We start from the raw sequence: 24,727 nt of genomic DNA on the forward strand, positions 1-24,727 counted from the left end.
CCTCTGATTATCCACACAATCAATGCCTCTCATCATCTTATACTCCTCTATTAGGTCACCTCTCATCCTCCGCCACTCCAAGGAGAAAAGGCTGAGTTCACTCAACCTATTCTCATAAGGCATACTGCCCAATCCAGGCAACATCCTTCTAAATCTCCTCTGCACCCTTTCAATGGTTTCTACATCTTTCCTGTAGTGAGGTGACCAAAACTGAGCACAGTACTCCAAGTGGGGTCTCACCAGGGTCCCATATAGCTGCAACATTACCTCTCGACTCCTAAACTCAATCCCACGATTGATGAAGGCCAATGCACCATATGCCTTCTTAACCAGAGTCAACCTGCACAGCAGCTTTGAGTGTTCTATGAACTCGGACTCCAAGATCCCTCTGATCCTCCACACTGCCAAGAGTCTTACCATTAATACTATATTCTGCCATCGTATTTGACCTTCCAAAATGAACCACTTCACACTTCTCTGGGTTGAACGCCATCTGCCACTTCACAGTCCAGTTTTGCATCCTATTGATGTCCCGCTGTAACCTCTGACAGCCCTCCACACTATCCATAACACCCCCAACACCTGTGTCATCAGCAAATTTACTAACCCATCCCTCCACTTCCTCATCCAGGTCATTTATAAAAATCACAAAGAGAAGGGGTCCCAGAACAGATCCCTGAGGCACGCCACTGGTCACCGACCTCCATACAGAATATGACCCATCTACAACCACTCCTTGCCTTTTGTGGGCAAGCCAATTCTGGATCCACAAAGCAAGGTCCCCTTGGATCCCATGCCTCCTTACTTGCTCAATAAGCCTAGCATGGGGTACCTTATCAAATGCCTTGCTGAAATCCATATACATTACATCTATTGCTTTACCTTAATCAATGTGTTTAGTCACATCCTCAAAAGATTCAATCAGATTCGTAAGGCACGACCTGCCTTTGACAAAGCCATACTGACTATTCCTAATCATATTATGCCTCTCAAAATGTTCATAAATCCTGCTTCTCAGGATCTTTTCCATCAATTTATCAACCACTGAAGTAAGACTCACTGGTCTATAATTTCCTGGGCTATCTCTACTCCCTTTCTTGAATAAGGGAACAACATTTGCAACCCTCCAATCTTCTGGGACCTCTCCCATCCTCATTGATGATGCAAAGATCATTGCCAGAGGCTCATCAATCTCTTCCCTCGCCAGCCAGGGTTGCCTGGGGTACATCTCATCCAGTCCCGGGGACTTATCCAACTTGATGCTTTCCAAAAGCTCCAGCACATCCTCTTTCTTAATGTCTATATGCTCAAGCTTTTCAATCCACTGTAAGTTATCCCTACAGTTGCCAAGATCCTTTTCCGTAGTGAATACTGAAGCAATGTATTCATTAAGTACTTCTGCCATCTCCTCCAGTTCCGTATACACTTTTTCACTGTCGCACTTGATTGGTCCTATTCTCTCACGTCATATCCTCTTGCTCTTCAATCCTCTATCCTTCTTTGGCTAAAAAAAATGTCACCACATCTGCTTTGAAAGGGCACCCCTCTATCCTGAGGCTTTGCCCTTTTGTCCTAGACTCTCCCACCATGGGAACCATCCTTTCCACATCTACTCTGTCTAGGCCTTTCAACATTTGAAAGGTTTTAATGAGATCCCCTTCTCATCCTTCTGAATTCCAGCAAGTACAGACCCAGTTCCTTGTATGATAACCTTTTCATTCCCGGAATCACCCTCTCTAATGCCAGCACATCTTTTCTAAGATGAGGGGCCCAAAAGTGTTCACAATACTCAAGGTGAGACCTCACCCGTGCCTTATAAAGCCTCAGCATCACATTCTTGCTCATGTATTCTAGACCTCTTGAACTGAGTGCTAACATGGCATTTGCCTTCTTCACCTTCGACTCAACCTGCAAGTTAACCTTCAGGGTATTCTGCACAAGGACTTCCACATTCCTCTGCATCTCAGATTCCTAGATTTTCTCCCCATTTAGAAAATAGTCCATACATTTATTTCTACTACCAAAGTGCATGACCATCCATTTTGCAACATTGTATTTAATTTGCCACTTTCTTGCCGATTCTCCAAATCTGTCTTAAACCCTTCTACATCCTACCCATTTCCTCAACACTACCTGCCCCTCCACCAATCTTTGTATCATCTGCAAATTTGGCAACAAAGATTCCATCATCTAAATCATTTATATATAGCTTAAAAAGAAGTGGTCCCAACACTGACCCCTGCAGAACATCACTAGTCACTGGCAGCCAACCAGAAAAGGATCCATTTAATCCCACTTGCTACCTTCTACCAATTAGCCTATGCTCTAACCATGTTAGTAACTTTCCTGTAATACCATGGGCTCTTAACTTGGTAAGCAGCCTCATGTGTGGCACCTTGTCAAAATCCAAATATGCAACGTCCACTGCATCCCCTTTATCTATCTGACTTGTAATCTCCTCAAAGAATTCCAACAGGTTCGTCAGGCAGGACTTTTCCTGTAGGAAATCATGCTGACTTTGTACTACTTTGTTCATCTGGGCCATATTCTGGTTCATCTGGGGTTCCAAGATCAGAAGACTTAAGAGCAGAATTAGGCCACTTGGCTCATTTGAGTTTGCTCTGCCATTCCATCATGGTTGATTTATTGTCCCTCTCAGCCCTATTCTCTTGCCTTCAACACTGTTACCTTTGACGCCCTGATTAATCAAGAACCTATCAACCTCTGTTTTAAATATACCCCATTACTGAATTCCACAGCTGTCTGTGATAATGAATTCCACAGGTTCATCACTCTCTGGCTAAAGAAATTCATCCTCATCTCTGTTCCAAATCAATATCCCCCTATTCAGAGGCTAAACCCTCTGGTCTTAGACTCTCCAGCTATAGGAAACATCCCATCCACATCCACTCTAGGCCTTACAATTTTAAATAGGTTTCAATGAGTTCAATCTTCTAAACTCCAGCAAGTCAGGGTCAGAGCTATCAAACGCTCCTCAAATGTTAACCTTTCCAGTCCCAGAATCATTCTCGTGAACCTCCTCTGAACTCTACCAATGCCAGCACATCTTTTCTTAGGTAAGGTGCCCAAAACTGCTGATAATACTCCAAGTGCAGTCTAACCAATGCTTTATAAAGCCTTAACATTACAAACTTGCTTTTATACCCTAGTTCTCTCAATACACATGCTGACATGGCATTTGCCATCCTTACACCGACTCAGCCTGCAAATTAATCTTTAGGGGATCCTGTATGAAGATTCCCAAATCCCTTTGCACCTCTGATATTGGAATTTTCTCTGTTTAGAGAATTGCATGAATGTACACTTTACGGAAGTGCATGAACATACACTTTCCCACACTATATTCCATCTGACATTTCTTTGCCCATTCCCCCAATCTTCAGCAGACTCCTTCTTCCTCAGCACTACCTGCCCCTCCACCTATCTTTATATCATCCATAGAATTGGCAACAAAGCCATCAATTTTGTCATCCAAATCACCTACATATAAAGTGAATAGTGGTCCCAACATTGGCCTGTTTTATCATGTGGCTGCCTCAAATAACCCGAAACTCATCCTTAATGATGGACTCCAAAATTTCTCAACCAGTGAAGTCAGGCTAACTAGTCTACAATTTCCTTCTTGCTGCCTCCCTCAGTTCTTAGAGTCGAGTGACATTTACAATATTCCATTCGTCCGGAACCATTTCAGAATCTAGTGATTCTTGAAAGATCACTATTAATGCCTCCACAATCTCTTCAATTATTGAGTGCTATGGGTCATGATTCAGAAGTCCCCAGAGAACACAAAAGTGTTCCCAATGTTGCATTCATCCTGGTGACCTTCAAATATGGCTGCATCAGGTTGTGCATGGAAATAAAGTATGTGGGCAATTGTCACTTCATGCTGAGGTTCTATCTGCCCTTGGAGTTGTGAAAGGTAGGTCTAGTCCCAGTCAGCTGGACATTGCCAAATACCTGTCCCTTATGGAAACATTTTTCCAAGCAAGCACCTTTGACCACAATGTCCTGCAGATTTTACTCTTGTGATGATTGAGGTGGGAAAAGATTGTCACCCACTTCTTTCCAAAATGTGGAACGTGTTGGAGGCAGAGGCTGATGGGGTGGTAGGTAAGGACACAGGGAACTCCATCACTATTAAGGCAGCGGAAAGATGGGATGAGTGCAGATGTTCGAGAAATGGAGGAGATGCAGGTGAGGTCAGCAACAATAGTGGAGGAAGGGAAACACCGATCTTTGAAGGAGGAGGACATCTTCGATGTCCTGAAAAGGAAATAGATGCGGCAGAAGTTAAGGAACTGAGAAAAGGGAATAGCATTTTTACAGGAGGTAGCGTGGGAAGAGGTATAGTCAAGATAACTGTGGTAGGTTTATAAAAGATGTCAGTTGACACTTTGTCTCCAGAGTTGGAGACAGAGAGTTCGAGAAAGGGGAGGGAGGTGTCAAAAAATGGACCAAGTGGCTTTAAGGGCAGGGTGGAAGCTACAGGCAAAATCAATGAAATTGACAAGCTCAGCATTGGTGTATGAAGCAACATCAATGCAGTCGTCAATGTAGTGGAGGTAGAGTTGGGGAGCATTACCAGGAAGGGCCTGGAACATGGACATTTCCACGTAGCCTGGGAAGAGGCAGGCATATCCAGGACCCATGGCTATTCCTCGAGTCTGGAGAAAGTAGGAGGAAACAAAGGAAAAGGGTGAGGACAAATTCTGCCAAACAGAGCAGGGTGCTGATGGAGGGGGGCTGGTTTGTTCTTTTGCTAAGAAAGAAATGGGAGCTTTGAGACCTTGTTAATGGGGGATGATAGTGTACAAGGACTGAAGGTCCATGGTGAAAATGAGGCGGTTAGGCCAGGGAATTGGAAGTTACTGAGGAGATGAAGAGCATGAGAAGCGTCATAGATGAAGGTGGAAAGGGAGGGAACCAAGCTGGATAAAATGGAATTGAGGCATGAGGTCACGAGGAGGCAGAGACAACAGGCCTACCCAGACTGTCAAGTTTGTAGAGTTAATGACTCTTTCAGAAATCTGATAGCAAAGGGGGAAAAAACTGTTCCTAAAGCATATCTATGAAGGTTCTCGGCCATCCAGATCATTGTATACCAAGCAGTAGTAAATCAAGGCAACTGAACTTGCTGTGTTGTCTAGAAGCCAATTCACCACTCATCTGAAAGGCTTCTTCAGTTCTGATCCATGGTGGGTAGTTTTCCAGCTTATGAACTCTGTGTTGTTTAAAGTTGTAGCAATCACATGAGGGTCATTAAGAGTCATAGAGTTAGTGAGAGGATCATTACTCTTATATTTGCATGAATGGAGGTGTGAACAGTTGTGGAGATGCCAGGGTAGAGATGTTAGGACTTCATTGTAGGTAGCAGATAGGTGGTGTCGTACCCCACCCCCTAAAACATTGAGTGTGGGTCTTCATACCTCCTTCCTGATGGTAGTAACGCAAAGTGGGCATGTCCTGTATGGTGAGGGCCCTTAATGATGGATGACACCTTCTTGAGGTATGACCTTTTGAAGATGTCTCTGAGAGTAGGGAGGGTTGTCTCTGTGATAGAGCTGATTGAGTCTACAACCTTCTACAGCTTTTTTTGATCCTGTGCACTGGAGCCTCCATACCAGGTGGTCATGCAACTAGTCGGAATACTGTCTATAGTACATCTGCAGAAATTTGCTAGAGTCTGGTGACATATCAAATCTCCTCAAATTCTTAATGAATTATTGCCACGTGCCTTCATGATTACATCAATATGATGGGCCCAGAATAAATAATCTAAGTTGTTGACACCAAGGAATTAGAAACTGTTCACCCTTTCTACTCCTGACCCCTCAATGAGAACTACCAAGTGTTCTCTGGGCTTCCTCTTTTTAATCACAAAATCAATTCCTTGGTCATACTGATATTCAGTACAAGGTTGTTGATGTGAGATCACTCAACCAGTCAATCTGTCTCACTTCTGAATGCCTCTTCATCATTATCTGACATTCTGCCAACAACAGTTGTGGCATCGGCATATATATGATGGTATATGCTGACAACAGGAATTCTGCAGATGCTGGAAATTCAAGCAACACACATCAAAGTTGCTGGTGAACGCAGCAGGCCAGGCAGCATCTCTAGGAAGAGGTACAGTCGACGTTTCAGGCCGAGACCCTTCGTCAGGACTAACTGAAGGAAGAATTAGTAAGAGATTTGAAAGTGGGAGGGGGAGGGGGAGGGGGAGATCCAAAATGATAGGAGAAGACAGGAGGGGGAGGGATGGAGCCAAGAGCTGGACAGGTGATTGGCAAAGGGGATATGAGAGGATCATGGGACAGGAGGTCCGGGAAGAAAGACAAAGGGGGGGGGACCCAGAGGATGGGCAAGGGGTATAGTCAGAGGGACAGAGGGAGAAAAAGGAGAGAGAGAGAAAGAATGTGTGTGTATAAATAAATAACGGATGGAGTACGAGGGGGAGGTGGGGCATTAGCGGAAGTTAGAGAAGTCAGTGTTCATGCCATCAGGTTGGAGGCTACCCAGATGGAATATAAGGTGTTGTTCCTCCAACCTGAGTTTGGCTTCATCTTTACAGTAGAGGAGACCGTGGATAGACATGTCAGAATGGGAATGGGATGTGGAATTAAAATGTGTGGCCACTGGGAGATCCTGCTTTCTCTGGCGGACAAAGCGTAGGTGTTCAGCAAAGCGGTCTCCCAGTCTGCGTCGGGTCTCGCCAATATATAGAAGGCCACATCGGGAGCACCGGACGCAGTATATCACCCCAGCCACTCACAAGTGAAGTGTCGCCTCACCTGGAAGGACTGTCTGGGGCCCTGAATGGTGGTGAGGGAGGAAGTGTAAGGGCATGCGTAGCACTTGTTCCGCTTACAAGGATAAGTGCCAGGAGGGAGATCAGTGGGGAGGGATGGGGGGAAGGAATGGACAAGGGAGTCGCGTAGGGAGCGACCCCTGCGGAAAGCAGGGAGAGAGGGGCAGGGAAAGATGTGCTTAGTGGTGAGATCCCGTTGGAGGTGGCGGAAGTTACGGAGAATAATATGTTGGACCCGGAGGCTGGTGGGGTGGTAGGTGAGGACCAGGGGAACCCTATTCCTAGTGGGGTGGCGGGAGGATGGAGTGAGAGCAGATGTGCGTGAAATGGGGGAGATGCGTTTGGGAGCAGAGTTGATGGTGGAGGAAGGGAAGCCCCTTTCTTTAAAAAAGGAAGACATCTCCCTCGTCCTGGAATGAAAAGCCTCATCCTGAGAGCAGATGCGGCGGAGACGGAGGACTTGCGAGAAAGGAATGGCATTTTTGCAAGAGACAGGGTGAGAAGAGGAATAGTCCAGGTAGCTAGCTGTGAGAGTCAGTAGGTTTATAGTAGACATCAGTGGATAAGCTGAACCAGAGATAGAGACAGAAAGATCTAGAAAGAGGAGGGAGGTGTCGGAAATGGACCAGGTAAACTTGAGGGCAGGGTGAAAGTTGGAGGCAAAGTTAATAAAGTCAACGAGCTCAGCATGGGTGCAGGAAGCAGCGCCAATGCAGTCGTCGATGTAGCAAAGGAAAAGTGGGGGATAGATACCAGAATAGGCACGGATCATAGATTGTTCCACAAAGCCAACAAAAAGGCAGGTATAGCTGGGACCCATACGGGTGCCCATAGCTACACCTTTAGTTTGGAGGAAGTGGGAGGAGCCAAAAGAGAAATTATTAAGAGTAAGGACTAATTCCGCTAGACGGAGCAGAGTGGTGGTAGAGGGGAACGGATTAGGTCTGGAATCCAAAAAGAAGCGACCTTCCTGATGGGGATGGAAGTATACAGGGACTGGACATCCATGGTGAAAATAAAGCGGTGGGGGCCAGGGAACTTAAAATCATCTAAAAGTTTAAGAGCGTGAGAAGTGTCACGAACATAGGTAGGAAGGGATTGAACAAGGGGGGATAAAACCGTGTCGAGGTATGCAGAAACGAGTTCGGTGGGGCAGGAGCAAGCTGAGACAATATTCATTGGACGTGTGATTAGGAAAGAGGAGTTAGAATGCACGGTAGTTATGGGAAAGATTGAAAGGAAGAAAGCAAGAGGAAGACAAGACAAATGATGATGGAGACAACAGCCAGAGAACTGGAAATTAATACCAATGAATTGATCCACTTAATCCAAAACGGGAGTGTGTGGGCCATGGCAGTCAAAGCTCAAACCGGGCATGGCACTTGATGATGATGATGATATGCTGGTTTAATAAGTGTTAACTTCTAATGACCAAATGACACGAAGAAAATATAAAAATTGTACTTGTATACGCAATGAATACAACATATTTTTGAAATAAAAGTCATCGCAGCAGGCAGCCTTTGTGGGGTGAAAATATAGAAAATGTTTCGTCAAAATTATGTCATCAGATAAATATTGCACCATTTCTATTTATGCCCCGTTTGTTTACATGCCAATTTACAATCCTGAAACATTGATGTTGTAAACTTCGATCTTCTCCACACTACTTTCGCAATCTTATTTCGTTTCTGATTTCCATTATCTGTACTAGTTCACTGTTTTATTAAGAACAAAATTCATTTTGATTTTTTTTGTGGGGAGTGCTTGATGAAGCATATGTTTACGACATATTGAAACTAACTTTCGGGCCGACAGATTTAAAGGTCCATGTGCTGCAGCGAAAGCTTCAAGCGCGCATGACTGAGATCGGACCGGAGTGCTGACGTCATGGTGAAAACTGCTTATTTGGAAGTAGCGCAGAGATTCAGGCGAATTGCATGGGCAGCCCTGACGGGGATTGGAGAGGTGCGAGCGATTGGGGTCTTTCTTTTCTCGCTGGGCCTCGTGAGCGGCTGTTATGGAGGTGGCGGCGGAAGATGGTGGCCCAGCGTTCGTCAGCGTTACCAAGAAAAGGGCTCAACGCAAGAGGAGGTCGGAGGTGGGAGTAGCCAGCATGGACACAGATTCGCCGCGCCCGAGGAAAAGGCCAGTGTTTCCTCCAGTGTCCGGGCAGCATCTTGTGGTGAGTGCATTTCTGTAGCGCCGGACTGTTCCACGGCGCCCTATGCCTTGTGACCCACTGTCCCGCAATTACTTTGGTACCTAAAGTTGAGCACATTGATTGACAATCTTACAGTATTCAAAACCTGCACCCATTCCTGCATTATAAACCTGCGGGCCAGCCTCGAGTATCTAATTGCTGGTTGATAGTTAACCAACAAAAGTACGGCGACGTGAATCTAAGCAGTTAAGCTGTTGGTTAAATATCAGCCCAGGACTCTGAAAATGATTCCTCTTTTATTTGCGGTGGTATTGCCATCGCTTTTGCGTCCACCCTAGAGATTTCGAAGTACAGCACTTATATGTCACAGTATGCTGCTGCGATTTACTTTTTCTTAGTCATTCACAGAACAAAGAAGTACAACAGAATCAATGAAAAGTTACACACAAAAAACTGAAGACAAACTGCAAATACAAAAAATATATAAACACTACTGAAAACATAAAAGTGAATCCATGGTATATAGAATCAGTTTAGTGTTGTAGTGAGTGAAGTTGCCTTCGCTGATTCAGGGGCCTGATGATTCCTAAAACTGATATGTGGGATCTAAGGCTCCTTTACCTCCTTCCTATGGCAGCAGCAAAAAGAGGGGATGGCCTGGATGGTGGTGGTCCTTGATGATGAATGCTGCTTTCTTATGGCAGTGCTCCTTGTTCGATATGCTCAATAGTGGGGTGGGCTCTTGGGCTGCATCCACCGTTTTTTTGAAAGACTTTTCAGTTCTTGGGCACTGGTGTTTCCATAGCAGGCCATGATGGCCATAACAGGTCAATATACTCTCTACCACAACTCCCTCAAAACTAATCAATAAACTCCAAAGCACACAGCCTTGTAGTGCACCTGTACTGATAGTGATTATGGAGATGTTGTTGCAATGCAGACAGACTGGGGTCTGCAAGTGAGGAAATCAAGAATACAATTGCATAAGGAGGTATTGAGGATGAGGTTTTGGATTTATTGATTAGTTTTGAGGGAATCTTGAAGTAGAATGTTGTTATAGTCAGTGAAGAGCATCCTAATGTATGCATCTTTGCTCTCCTGATCTTCTAGGGCTGAGTGAAGAGCCAATGAAGTGGCATCTGCTGTTGACCTTTTGTGGTAGTATGCAAATTGGAGTGGATCCAAGTCACTCTTCATATAATAATTAATATGTTTCATGGTCAGCCTCTCAAAGCAATTCATCACAGTGATGTAAGTGCTACTGGTTGATTGTCCTTGAAGAAGGTTACCATGTTGTTCTCGGGCATCGGTATGATTGAAGCTTGCTTAAAGTGGGTGGGTACTTCAGACTGCTGAAGAAAGATGTTAAAGAGCTCAGTGATTAGCACAGGTCTTCTGTACTCAGCTGGACACACCATCTAGGCCAGATGCTTTCCACGGGTTCACCCTCTTGAAGGGTTTTGTCAACGTCAGACTGAAATCTCAGGGTTGTCATGGCCTGTGGGATTTTGTGATGGTGCTCTGTGTTCTTTTGGCAAAGTGAGCTCATCTGGGAGGAAAATCTTGTTTTCACATGCTGTATGTTACTTGGTTTTGCTTTATAGGAGGTCATGAGGGAGTTAGATATGGCCCTTGTGGCTAAAGGGATCAGGGGATATGGAGGGAAGGCTGGTACAGTGTTCTGAGTTGGATGATCAGCCATGATCATACTGAATGGCGGTGCAGGCTCGAAGGGCCGAATGGCCTACTCCTGCACCTATTTTCTATGATTTCTATGTTTTCTATAGCATTCAAGCTGTGCCATTACTGTCGAGCATCCTTTAGTGATTTAAGTTTGGTCTGCAATTGTCACTTCTCGTAAGATGGCTTTCCAGAGTTTGTGTCTGGACCTCTTGTACACTCCTTGGTTGCACTGTTTGTGTGAAGAAGTTGCCTAAATGTCACTTTTAAACTTCTCTCCTCTGATCTTAAACCTATGCCCTATTGTTTTTTATCACCTCCTGCTTTGGAAAAGGACTGTGCTTTGATCTTGTCTATGTCCCTCATGATCTTGCACATTGTGGCCACTTTATTAGGTACCTCCTGAACTGTATCAAGTGGTCAATGAGTGTATGTTCCAGGTCTTCTGCTGCTGTAGTCCATCCACTTCATGGCTCACCATGTTTTGTGTTGAGATACTCATCCGCACACCACTTGTAGCACATGGTTATTGGAGTTACTGTCAGTTTGAACCAGTCTGGCCATTCTCCTCTGACCCCACTCATTAACAAGGTGTTTTTGTCTACAGAATTGTTACTCACTGGATGTTTCTTGCACCATTCTCTGTAAACTCTAGATACTGCTGTGTGTGAAAATCCCAGAAGATTGGCAGTTTCTGAAGTACTCAAACCACCCTGGCTGGTACCAACAATCATGTAATTGTCAAAGTCACTTGGGTCATATTTCTTCCCCATTCTGATGTTTGGTCTGAACAACAATTAACCTTTTAGCCATGTCTACATGCTTTAATGCATCGAGTTGTGTGGCTGGTTAGATATATGCATTAATGAGCATGTGTACCTATTAAAGTGGTCACTGGGTGGACCTCTGTTAAGATGCCGTTCAATCTTTACATACCAAGGAACAAGCACTAGCCTATGCAATCTTTCCGTGTACCTCAGGTCCCCCATCCATTCAAAGTCCTGATTAATCTTGCATTCTTTCTAGTTCCATGACATCTTTCTATAATATGGTGACTAAAAGTATACACAATATTCCCCAAGTGCGGCCTCACTGACCTCTGAAATAACTGCAACATTATTTCCCATCTCCTATATTCAATGACCTGACTAATAAAGGTCAGTGTGGTAAATGATTTCTTCATGTGGTAGGCCCAGACTTTCTGCTTTATCACATTGCTGCATTTCTTGACTACAGCAATTTGTTTTTATAACAACAATACTACAGGGGGGTTGTGGTAGCAATAGAATGCAGAAGAGATTCACCAGTATATTGCCTGATATGCTGGGTTTATTCTCAATCGAATGTAGGAGATTGACCTTGAAAGTTTACAAATTTATGAAGGGTATAGATAAAATCTTTTTCCCAGTGTGGGGAAGTGTAGAACTAAAGCACAGGTGTAAGGCAAGAGGGGAGAAATTTGGACAGGTATTTGGATGGAAAAGGAGTAGAGTGCAAAACAGACCAGTATAGCCGTGTACAGGCTCTTTGGCCCATGATATTGTGCCAACCTTTTAACCTACTCCAAGGTCAGTCTAGCCGTTCCCTCCCATGTAGCCCTTCATTTTTCTTTCATCCAAGTGCCTATCTGAGAGTCTCTTAATTATCCCCAATGTATTTGCCTCTACTACCATCACTGGCACCTACCACTTTTTTAAAAATATATACTCTCCCAAAATGTACCTTAAAGTTATGCCCCCTAGATTTAACCATTTCTACCCTGGAAAGTAGAGGCATATAGCCCTGATTTGAACAAATCTGTTAACATTGCTAGACATCACTGTTGGCATGGATGAGGTGAGTTGTAATAACCCACTTCTGTGTTGTGCATTTCTGTGATATTAAATAGTTGCTGGTGCTGGAAATCTGAAAAGTAGAAAATGCTGGAAGCACTCAGATTAGGCAGCTTTTGTGAAAAGAGAAAGTTATTTTTTCACATTGAAGACTTGGGGAAGAAGAAGCAAGTTAGTTTTAAGTTGCAGACAATATGGGAATTGGGTGGATAAGACAAATGGAATATCAATGATAGATGAGACCAGGATTGATCTGCAGATAAATTGTAAAGGTCATCTTGATATTGGGTTAATGGGAATAACTGGAATAAAAATAAACAAAAATAATGAATACGGGCAGTGAGAATGAGAATAGAAAGGAATGTAAAAGTTGTGAAATGTGGGGTTGTGGAGCATGCTTGCAGGACATTTTGTGTTTATAGTACAAGGAAAAACTGGCTAATATCACAGATGTGTAGATCACGGCAGAATTGGTACATTCTGATAGGGAGAAGTGGGATACCTTCGTTATAGAAGTTGATTGGAAGGAGTACATTCAGATTGGAGGATTGTGACTAGTGGTGTCCCACAAGGATCTGTTCTGGGACCTCTACTTTTCCTGATTTTTAGTAATGACGTGGGTGTGGGGGTAGAAGGGTGGGTTGGCAAGTTTGCGGACGACACAAAGGTTGGTGGTGTTGTAGATAGTGTAGAGGATTGTCAAAGATTACAGAGAGACATTGATAGGATGCAGAAGTGGGCTGAGAAGTGGCAGATGGAGTTCAACCCGGAGAAGTGTGAGGTGGTACACTTTGGAAGGACAAACTCCAAGGCAGAGTACAAAGTAAATGGCAGGATACTTGATAGTGTGGAGGAGCAGAGGGATCTGGGGGTACATGTCCACAGATCCCTGAAAGTTGCCTCACAGGTGGATAGGATAGTTAAGAAAGCTTATGGGGTGTTAGCTTTCATAAGTCGAGGGATAGAGTTTAAGAGTCGCGATGTAATGATGCAACTCTATAAAACTCTGGTTAGGCCACACTTGGAGTACTGTGTCCAGTTCTGGTCGCCTCACTATAGGAAGGATGTGGAAGCATTGGAAAGGGTACAGAGGAGATTTACCAGGATGCTGCCTGTCTTAGAGTATGCATTATGATCAGAGATTAAGGGAGCTTCTCTCTTTGGAGAGAAGGAGGATGAGAGGAGACATGTTAGAGGTGTACAAGACAATAAGAGGAATAGATAGAGTGGATAGCCAGCGCCTCTTCCCCAGGGCACCACTGCTCAATACAAGAGGACATGGCTTTAAGGTAAGGAGTGGGAAGTTCAAGGGGGATATTAGAGGAAAGTTTTTTTACTCAGAGTGGTTGGTGCGTGGAATGCACTGCCTGAGTCAGTGGTGGAGGCAGGTACACTGGTGAAGTTTAAGAGACTACTAGACAGGTATATGGAGGAATTTAAGGTGGGGGCTTATATGGGAGGCAGGGTTTGAGTGTCGACACAACATTGTGGTCCGAAGGGCCTGTACTGTGCTGTACTATTCTATGTTCTATGATATCAGGTCCAGAAGGCAGAAGTGTACCCAGATGATGGATGCTATTCCTCAAGCATAAGTTGGGCTTTGTTATAAGAATGCATAAGGTTACAGGTGGATAGACGGTGAAGTGAAGTGCCAGGCTTGCCCCTGTGTACTGAATACAGGTACTCTGCCAAGCAGCCACTTATCTTGCACTTGATTTCTCCACTATAGAAGAGGCCTTGAGTGCAGTACACTAGATTGGAAGAAGTGCAAATGGATCGCTATCAACTGAGAGGATTTTAAAAACGCAAACAACAGGAATTCTGCAGATGCTGGAAATTCAAGCAACACACATAAAAGTTGCTGGTGAACGCAGCAGGCCAGGCAGCATCTTTAGGAAGAGGTGCTGTCGACGTTTCAGGCCGAGACCCTTCGTCAGGACTAACTGAAGGAAGAGTGAGTAAGGGATTTGAAAGTTGGAGGGGGAGGGGGAGGGGGAGATCCAAAATGGTAGGAGAAGACAGGAGGGGGAGGGATGGACCCAAGAGCTGGACAGGTGATAGGCAAAAGGGATACGAGAGGATCATGGGACAGGAGGTCCGGGAAGAAAGACGGGGGGGGGGGGGGTCCCCAGAGGATGGGCAAGGGGTATATTCAGAGGGAGAAAAAGGAGAGTGAGAGAAAGAATGTATAAAAATAAGTAACAGATGGGGTACGAGGGGGAGGTGGGGCATTAGCGGAAGTTAGAGAAGTCGATGTTAATGCCCTCAGGTTGGAGGCTACCCAGACGGAATATAAGGTGTTGTTCCTCCAACCTGAGTGTGGCTTCATCTTTACAGTAGAGGAGGCCTCGTACCATCTGTTACTTATTTTTATACACACATTCTTTCTCTCACTCTCCTTTTTCTCCCTCTGTCCCTCTGAATATACCCTTTGCCCATCCTCTGGGTCCCCCCCCCCCCCATCTTGCTCCCTGGGCCTCCTGTCCCATGATCCTCTCGTATCCCTTTTGCCTATCACCTGCCCAGCTCTTGGCTCCATCCCTCCCCCTCCTGTCTTCTATCATTTTGGATCTCCCCCTCCCCCTCCCACTTTCAAATCCCTTACTTACTCTTCCTTCAGTTAGTCCTGACGAAGGGTCTCGGCCTGAAGCGTCGACTGCACCTCTTCCTAGAGGTGCTGCGTTCACTGAAAGGATTTGTTGTGTCTCTGGATGTGGGAAGGGATTAAAACAACAGGTGTTACATCACCTGTGGTTGAGGTGGAAATGATTAAGGTAGGTGTTTGGCTGAGATTACAAAATGGAATGGACTATTCAAAGTACTTAGGAAGGATGTGTCTGGTGATGGATTGTTGAAGCTGGTGGGACATGTGAAAGATCATCAGTTGAATATGGAGGATGGAGAAAGCTCTGGCTGTCCTCTATATAGGAATGGATAAAAGCAGATCCAATGTGGTCAATGGCTCAATTGATGAGAAGCTATCATTAGCATGTGTTTAATACCTTAAGAGGAACCTCAATGACACACAATGTCAGCGGATATGACAGGAGGAACTAGGAAAATGAAATGAAGTGATTGCAGCAGATGGAGTAGATATACAATTGATATAGCTACAGGATTCATTTCTATGTCTGTGCCTCTGGTTTGTGAAAGCTACATAATTGGGCACACTCCAGTTATTTTTTAAAAAGCTCATTATTTTGTATACATTCAGGTTGTATTAATTCTGCTTGGTGTCCATTTTTTTTTTTTAGGATGGCAAAGATGAAATTCGTAGAATTCCTGTACCTGCACATAGATATACTCCCCTGAAAGAGAACTGGTTGAAAATCTTTACTCCTATTGTTGAACACTTGCAACTTCAAGTGAGATTCAACTTGAAAACTAGAAATGTTGAAATCAAGGTAACAACTGTAAGAATGTAGCTGTTATGGATACGAATGGGAGCATGTTGTGAAATTAGAATACTGAGTTTTTTTCAGAATAAAGAATGGAGTTCTTTAAGTTATATAGTTTGTTTTAAAGATTACCTTTATTCGTTGCATGTACATTGAGACAACATAGTGACATTTTGTTTGCACCAACATAGCTTGCCCACAACTTGCTAATCATAACCCAAATGACTTTGGAATGTGGGAGGAAACCCATGCAGATTATGGGGAAAATACACAAACTTCTTACAAACGGCAAAAGGAGTTGAACCTGGTCACTAGCGCCTTAAAACATTGCGCTAACCACTACACTACTATGCTGCCCTTTAACATTTGTAACATTAATAAATTAAAATTGGCTGGCAATTTGTACTTAATAGAATGTTAGATTTTCTTGTTCAAAACAATAATGAATTATGTATAAGGTGGTCATAACACTTTGCGCAAGCTTAGGCATATGGAATATTTGGCACAGTTACTCTTATTAGCTTGAATTTGTCTGAGGTTGTTACAATTTCAAGCCTGATTAAATTGGACTAGAACCATATAGTAACATCAAAATAGATTGGATGAAACATGCTGTAACTTTTTTTTAATGAAAAGTGCTAAAATCTAAAGTTTTTATTTTGCTTTGACTATAAGCTGATGAAAATGAGAACGTCAGGAGCTGCACTGTATGATGTTTATGCAATTCTACTCCATAGACATGTAAAGACACACAAGATATAGGTTCACTTACGAAGGCTGCAGACTTTGTAAAGGCCTTTGTTCTTGGATTCCAGGTGGAGGTAAGTCGATGTAAGAGGTGATGATTCAAAGTGTGGTTGTAGAGATAAAGCATGTAACATTATTCTTGTAATTGCCATGATGAGCTTAATTACCAGTACATGTACATTAAAATGTACATTAGGTTTGGATTATATTTAGTGACAAATAAAATGTCATGTCACTTCATTTATCCATGTGACCATTCCCTTTTGATAGAAAATGGATGTAGCATATCTCTGCAAATGAGAAATATTATTTAATGTATTTCCTTCCAGCTCTACCACTGAGAGTTGATGTACATTTCTTCCTTTTACAAAATGTATCTTGGAGCTACTTTTCACTAATTATTCACAATTTTCATTTGCATGGACGAACCTTTACCAATTGTTAACAAAATTTAACCAAATTTGTGGTGTTGGAACTTGTGAGAAAATAGCAGTTTTAAATTACTTCAGACACTGTGGCAATCACATTATAGCCATCAAGATTGTTTTTAAACAGGAATGTTTGGGAATATACTGCTTATGTTTAGTTGGGGTAAGTATAACGCCTGGTTAATTAATTTGCTTTATTTCTTTATCCTGTATTTGGGTTGGTTGGGGGGGGGGGCTTGGAAATTACAATGACATTTTATTGTGTTGGATGAATGACCAAGAAACAAATTGCTAAAATTCGTGAAAACTTTGCTATCTAAACTATATGTAGGTAAACCTGAGATTCAATGAGACTAAAATAACAAGGGAGTAAATTGATTATTTGATGTAGAGTAGTAAAACAACATTAATTATTTTGCAATTTGCATTTTGCCAAAGTTAAAGCCTTATTTACTTCATGTGTAATTTATGTTTTAAAAAATGCTAACTTCTAAATTGGAGTATAGTCTGTAAGTCACATGGCAGGCATATGGTGTCAGATCCATAAGAAAGAAAATCAGACTGTCAGCACAATGATTATTGGTAAATTCCTAATTGTAGTGAACAAATCTTGCATTTTTGTATTTATAAAAAATCAATTATTTATCACCTTGTAACAGTTGAAAAGTCAAAATATACCATGTTAAAGCATACACTGAATTCCTTTAAATGATTTTAGGTGCATTTATTTTCTTGTAAATTGCAAGATCACAGGAATAGAAATGAGGTGGATGTCCAGGCACTTGTATCACGACTGTGCTTTTAGGTGTAAACTGGTGGTAGCCACCGTTTTTCAAGGTACCAGGGAAATTCAGAGACTGGGCCAGGTGTGTATAAATGATGTGTCATTGCTGCACAGGGGATGATGCCTAGCTGGAAGGAACAGCATAATCACAAAGTGCAAGCTCATTAGTCCTTGGGAGATCTGGCTAGGTCAATGCAAGTTACAGGACGCTATTCCTAATTTATTTTATCCATCTAATATACAGGATGCCTTAGCATTGATTCGATTGGATGACCTGTTCCTAGAAACGTTTGATATTACAGACGGTGAGTTTATTATTGTACTTTCCAGAATTTGGTTTGTTAGCAAGTTTAAAATGTCTTTTCATATAACTTGAGTTAACAATGTTCGTCTGGAACTCTTGGCATTTAAAATGTAACAGGGCAAATTAAAACCTTGGCCAGAATTTTGAAATTGGCTTTAAGGAAGATGAAAGAGGGAAGAATTTGAAAGACGGCTGATACATAGCCATCAGCAGTGAAGTGAATGTTGTATTTTATGAAGAACAGTTTTACTGTGATGGGGAAGGCAGAGAATTGCAAGTCTGGATGTTTATAATGAATATAGAAGGGATTCAATTTTTTTCCCCACTAAGTGTACTAGGGTAGATGAGGAACCAATGCATTCAATGAGCAGCAGTTTTATTCATATTTGGTTATGTGGAAGACAGGCTTGAGATTTTTGAAGATAAAGGCATGCAATAATATTTCAGTAGTGCACTGCAGTAGAGATGAGGATGGACATAATTAAAGGATTGAAGGAATTGGAGGCATGATGCTGATTTGGATAAAGAGTGGGCAGTTTGTTGTCTGATTTTTAAAATGCTGTCTTAACAGGTTATACTGGCATAATCATAAATAACTTTGCTTGCAGTTAAACCATTAAAAGGTGATCATCTTTCAAGAGCAATAGGGCGTATAGCTGGCAAAGGTGGAAAAACAAAATTTACAATAGAAAATGTAACAAGAACGAGGATAGTTCTTGCAGACTCGTAAGTACTAAATGTTGTATTGTCAATTATATAACTCATTCTAGTCAATATATCCTTTTCCTATGTTTGATTCAGCATGACTAGCTAAAGTAAAATATACAATCATAGAGCAAAGTGATCTTAAAGTATCTCCCAATGAATTTGAAGAATGTTTGAAAGAGTATTGGCTTAGACGATGCATCATTTTATTTCTATAGAAACTGGAATTCTCAAGTGCAATTTTTCATCCATATTGGAAAACTCAAGATCCTTCTAGTGCATTAATTTCATTCTTTAAGGCACATTAGATTCAGAATTGTTATATTTTGATACTAGCTGTCAAGGAAAATCATTGTCAGCAACCATTGAATACATGGGTACTGTCCAAAAAACAATGACCAACCTTTTTTCCTCAAAAAAAAAATAATGACCATTTGGGTTATGATCATGCATAGTCCTCAGTAAAGTGCCTGATTTCTTAACTGTAACATTAGAATCCCAATTTGTCATGAGTTGACAAGGGGGGTTGGGGGAATTTTAACTTCTGGATGCGATTAAGCCAGTATGAGTGTCAGCTACTTGTTTCATAGATCTACTGAAATCAGATTTTCAGAAACTAGTACAAGCTGTCAACAAGTAAGCCTGGTGCCCAATATTTGTTAGATTCCATTAATTTCTGATTTCTTTTTTGACTTGTTCGTTATAACAAACCATTGAATACAGGTTTATTAGTCTAACCATATCATAATTAAGTTACAACCTGTATGAAGAAGCAATATTTAGATACTCAGTCTATTCATTTCATGTTTAACTTCCTCTAAGGATGTTCTTTTTAATCTTGTATGGTGATTAACAGGCTAATCATTTACATTGTATATATTTATTGTTTCAGTCCTGTTTTGTTGATCTACCACATTCACACCTGACCTGTCCGCATATATCTTCGTTCTCCAGTGATGAGAACTTTTTGATGTTTTCAATATTTTAATGTGTTCGGTTCCTAATTTATTTGTCAGTGACCTTTCGTTGCTCTAACTTGCTTTGAACATTATTTTTGTTAATGTATCTGACTTTCGAACTTGATACTGTCTCAGCTCATCCTATTCCCACTGCCCTGATCTTCAGCCTACAAGCTTATGCCTGCTTCACGTTTTTTGCAGTTAACATTGGTTCAAATGGACCATCATGCTTTGCTTCCTGCATTAGTACCTACAAGCTAATTGTTTTAATAATCTATTAAAATATTGAAAAAAAATCATTTGTGTAGGGCTTAAATGCTCCGTTATATTAGCAACCCCTTGGACACCTGCATTTGTTTAATAGAATGACGAAGGGCAAGTCTCACCATCTCCACCTGTGTTTTTTTTTCTTGAAGTTCTCTTGGCAACTTGTTTTTTTTTAAAAGCAGAAAATAACTTTTCTCTGTACTGTGTTCAACTCTGAACTCTATTGAAAGCTTAACCTTATAAACCATAAATGGCCAATCTGAAACAGTTATTGGTGTAAGAGGAATTAAGTTTTCTACATTCATTTACTCCAAATGCAGCTTTATCCATTTACATTAGTTGGCTTTGAAACTAAACAATTTTTTAGTCTTTCTATAATATTCCCTGTATAATTTCTATTTGGAGACTTGGTGTCATCTAGTGTGCCAAGCAGCTTGAAATATTATCACACCATTCATTACTTTGTTTATTCAGGACAGCTTCTGAGGCTAATGATGCAATTATTACTTGTGTTCAATACTGGAAGTGTTTACTGATGTTTCTGATACTGACCAAATGATTGAGTGCAGAATTCAATACTGATCCTTTACAGGAAAGTCCACATCCTTGGCTCTTTTCAGAACATTAAAATGGCTCGGACGGCAATCTGCAACCTTATTTTAGGTATGGAATTTGTTGTTCAATATTTCTATTATGAAGGATGATGTACTTGTGTAGAGAGCAATCTCAACTTGAGTAGAACTGGTTGACAGGTCCCAAAAAGTTCATAAATCTGGTCATTAAAGAATTGTGGCAAGGATCTTTTTTGATAGTATGAAAATTATTCCTGGAATACCGGAAATTGTGATGCTGCTTTTATAAGCATTAATGAATTTGAAGCCTGCATGGATAAAGCTGGCTACCTCTTTTTCTGTCTATGCAGGTGATAATCTTAACCTTGTGTGGCATATAGAACTACTTGACACAGAATCCTTAATGAAATGAATCTCATTTCATTGTGAAATTGGATGCATCACTGAGCTGATTTGTGTAGGAGGTGCAAGTAAAGCTAATCCATATTATTACTGCTTAAGCTTGCCCAGTTTTCTGCACCTGCGATTGAATTTGTTTTTAACAACCTCATTCTCTGGGTGGTAGAATTCTTGCTGCTAACCTTTACTTACTGTTTATCTGGGTTTTACCTTTATGGATATTAAAACACTCTTCCTCAATTAATTCTTGCTCTTTATCCCTTTGACAGTCTAAAATGGCAGTAACAATTTGGCTTTCAGGTTCAGTAACATCAGTTCCATAAGTTGAGCTTTTCAAACATTACTAGTGCTTCCACTTTCCTCCCACTCTTTCCAGACTTAAGTAGTAGCCATGGCCACAGCTATGTCTGCCTTTTTGTTGGCTACATAGAACAGTCCATGTTCCAAGCCTATCAATTTCCCACAGCTATCTTCACTATACCCATCTCCTGTTTCTATTTTTTTTTAAATGCTTATACCCTTTCCTCAGTTCCTTCATCTCCATTGTATCTGCTCCTAGGATGAGGTGTTCCTTCCACGACATCAGAAATGTCCTCCTCCTTCACCCCCCCCCCCCAAAAAAAAGGTTTCCTTTCCGGCACCATTGATGCTGTTCTTACCTAACACCCTATGAGCCACTGCATTTGACACATTTTCTGTAACTTCTGCCATCTTCAACAGGACCCTACCACAAAACAAATCTTTATCCTCTAACCCCTCCTCAAACCCCCACAAGGATCACTCCCTCAGTTATTTGCTTGTCCTACTACTCTCCCTCCTGGCACATACCCTTGCAAGTGGCTGAGATGTTACATCTGCCAATTTACCTCCTCCAGTCAGTGCCCAAACTGTCCTAGGTGAAGCGGGAATATCAGCTGTATCTGGTGCTCCTGCTGCAGCCTCCTAAGTTGGTGAAAATTAGAGGACAAACTAGGTCAAGCACCTCCACTCATCTGCCAACCATGGAATTTCCCAGTGGCTGACCATTTAAATTCCTATTGCCATGACTTGCTGAGTTCTGTCAGCATTCTGTTGCTCTGGCTTTCCAACATCTGAAAACAGTGCAATTTTTGTTATCAGCTTGCATTGTCACTCTACATGATTGTAGAATACATTAAAGCCAAGGGTTTTGAGGAAAGTAGGTAGCTGTATAATAGGGCATGTTTTTATCCTTTAACTTGGATCTCTCGTCAAAAGGAAAAGATATTTCTGCTACCAGTTAAGTTTGATACACCCATAATTGTTTATCCCTACTATTTCTTTTGTAAACGCCCATGTGTTGACTTGCTAGGCCTTAATTAGGTTAATTTTAGGCATCACCTGCAACAGAGTAAAATGGTATGTCATAAGTTTAATTTGTTCAGTTATCAAAAGTTGACCAAAGGTTTCCATCCATTTCTCAAGCAACTTGGGCTTAGTTTGCATTCCAAGCAAGCCAAACTTTACATAGTCACTTAAAATCCAAGAATCTCACCTACAATGCTTGTTTCTGGATTGTAATTTAATTCAATGTTGCCAATAAGCTGATAACAATTTTTAACATTTGTTTCAGGGAGCCCTCCATCTAAAGTTTATGGTAACATTCGGACAGTGGCAAGCAGAGCAGCAGAGCGCTTCTGAACATGCAGTGAATGTTACTGCTTTGAATTTGCACTTAGTGACTGTATGAATTCATCCACAGATTTAATTATGGATAATAAACTTAATTACTTTAGCCAGCGTAAGTGTTAAGTTTCTGGTTATTTATTTCAAAACCATGATCACAAACTATATACAACCATTAGGTTTAGAAGTTTTATATACATGGTAGTCCTCAATCCTTGTTCTTGTCTGGATTAAAATTCATCTTATGCTTAGACATACTGGAGCCATCAAATAACTGGTGAACAGCTTAGGGACTAAAAGCAAAACAGTTTCAAATATTTTATTTTCCATTTACTTGTACAGTATGAAGGTTCTAATAGTCCCACCGCATATGATGCAACATGCAGAGAAGAAAACTCAACATTCACTTGCCACCCCCCACCCACATAAAACTAAAAACATTCCCTTGTATTAAGGAAAAAGATGTACACGATTTCAGACTGCAGTCAAATTATGCACAAGCAAAAGGGAACATTTTCCCTACATGACTAACAAATATGTACAAATAAATTCACAAGACTAGATTCCCCTTGAAACAGAGCACATGGCAGTTGACACTGGAGCAGATACAACTGGCTATAATTACAAGCCATGTACTTATCCAGAGGAAGAAAGTTAGTGGAGTTCTTTTTCAACATTTACCAACATTTGGCAACTTCTTTGAACATTGTAATTTATGTAAACAAGAGGAACATTTCAGTCAATCTACATGCAAGTTTATCATGCAAGGACACCAAGCACCTGGATCTCTCACACTGAGTCAGAGCCCACCAGAGTGCAGCACTTAACTGAAGGAACAGCAATAGTACAGAGGCGCTTGAACAATCTTTGCGAAGAAAATAAACTAGTCCCCCCCTTTACCCCAACAGACATCTTATTAAATGAACAGACCAGGTTAAGTAGCTAATTGTTGCAAGTTTTGTTTACTTTACAAAAAAAGTAGAAACAGCTCATTCCTCACAAACATACTAAAACTCAAGATTGTATATGGATGACAATAAGCAGAAATTCAATCTGAGAAAGGCATCCATCTGAAAGCAAGCTTAAAACAACTTTCAATCCGTGGTACAACAAACTGCATTATGACGGAAGATGTTGGAGGTTATGCTGTTCTCTTAAGTTTCCTTGCAAACTGAACTGTTTAATCAATTTAACAGCAAAAATACCAACTGTGGTTAAATGTCTACTTGATAATCCTCACCAAATTACCATATCAATATAAAGATCTGCCACTTAATCATTCCTGCCATCTACATTATGCTAGAGGAATTACTGAAAGATGAACTAGCTTTAAGTCCCTAAAAAGGAACTTAAAATATGGAACATTAATATGTAAATTGTATTCAGAAAAGATGTTTACAGTAAGTCAATATACTAAAACAAAAGTAAACTCTGCTCACAAGAATTAACTATTCAAGTTTATAATCTATTATGAAATGAAATACATAATGGGGAGCCAAATAAAAACAATGATAAAGATATTTTAAAATAGGTTGTGTAATCCATGCTTGGCACTTCGTAGACTACTTTATTTTAAATCAAGTCTCTGCATCGTTTATTGAAGCCCAACTTACTACTTATACATTTACAAAGCTCTAGATATACTTCCTTATAAAAGATGAGAATGAAATAAATAAAAATCCAACCCCTGCCCCTTCACCACACTGAGATGCTCCTTTTCAGCTGTCCTTCAGATTTTAAAGTGCTACACTAGGTTATTGAGAGAATTGCAGTTCAATAACACTTAGTTGGCTTCATGAGGCTCATGTTGGAAAAAGTGGCTTCACAGAGAAAATACTTCCATTAAATACACAAAGCATTGCTGGACATTTTGGGCAGATCTTCAGAAATGGAGAAGAAAGCAGAAGTGTTGGGTGGAGTCTTGAAGAGGTCACACATCAACCACCATCTTTTTGTGGATGTCTAGGCCTCCTACAACCTGGATGGAAAAGTACATGTAATGATGGCCATCA

General features: G+C 41.4%; 2 protein-coding genes across 2 annotated transcripts in view; one reads left to right on the top strand and one right to left on the bottom strand.

Moving 5' to 3' along the window:
• Positions 1-8,786: 8,786 nt before the first annotated feature.
• Positions 8,787-22,829, top strand: pno1 (partner of NOB1 homolog). The gene is made up of 7 exons (XM_072265450.1): positions 8,787-9,017; positions 15,763-15,912; positions 16,644-16,727; positions 18,110-18,170; positions 18,778-18,895; positions 20,693-20,763; positions 22,663-22,829. The coding sequence occupies exons 1-7, from the start codon at positions 8,853-8,855 to the stop codon at positions 22,728-22,730; spliced, it is 717 nt and encodes a 238-aa protein (XP_072121551.1). The 5' UTR covers positions 8,787-8,852; the 3' UTR covers positions 22,731-22,829.
• A 180-nt stretch (positions 22,830-23,009) lies between these two features.
• The window catches only part of LOC140201402 (calcineurin subunit B type 1), a 72,238-nt gene continuing 70,520 nt past the window's right edge, over positions 23,010-24,727 (bottom strand). Inside the window, exon 6 of the mRNA XM_072265452.1 lies at positions 23,010-24,693. Coding sequence (XP_072121553.1) covers positions 24,646-24,693 — 48 coding nt within the window. The 3' untranslated portion in view covers positions 23,010-24,645. The remainder of the gene's footprint in view (positions 24,694-24,727) is intronic.

The sequence above is a fragment of the Mobula birostris genome, chromosome 8 (assembly GCF_030028105.1).
Source record: "Mobula birostris isolate sMobBir1 chromosome 8, sMobBir1.hap1, whole genome shotgun sequence".
NCBI lineage: Eukaryota > Metazoa > Chordata > Chondrichthyes > Myliobatiformes > Myliobatidae > Mobula > Mobula birostris.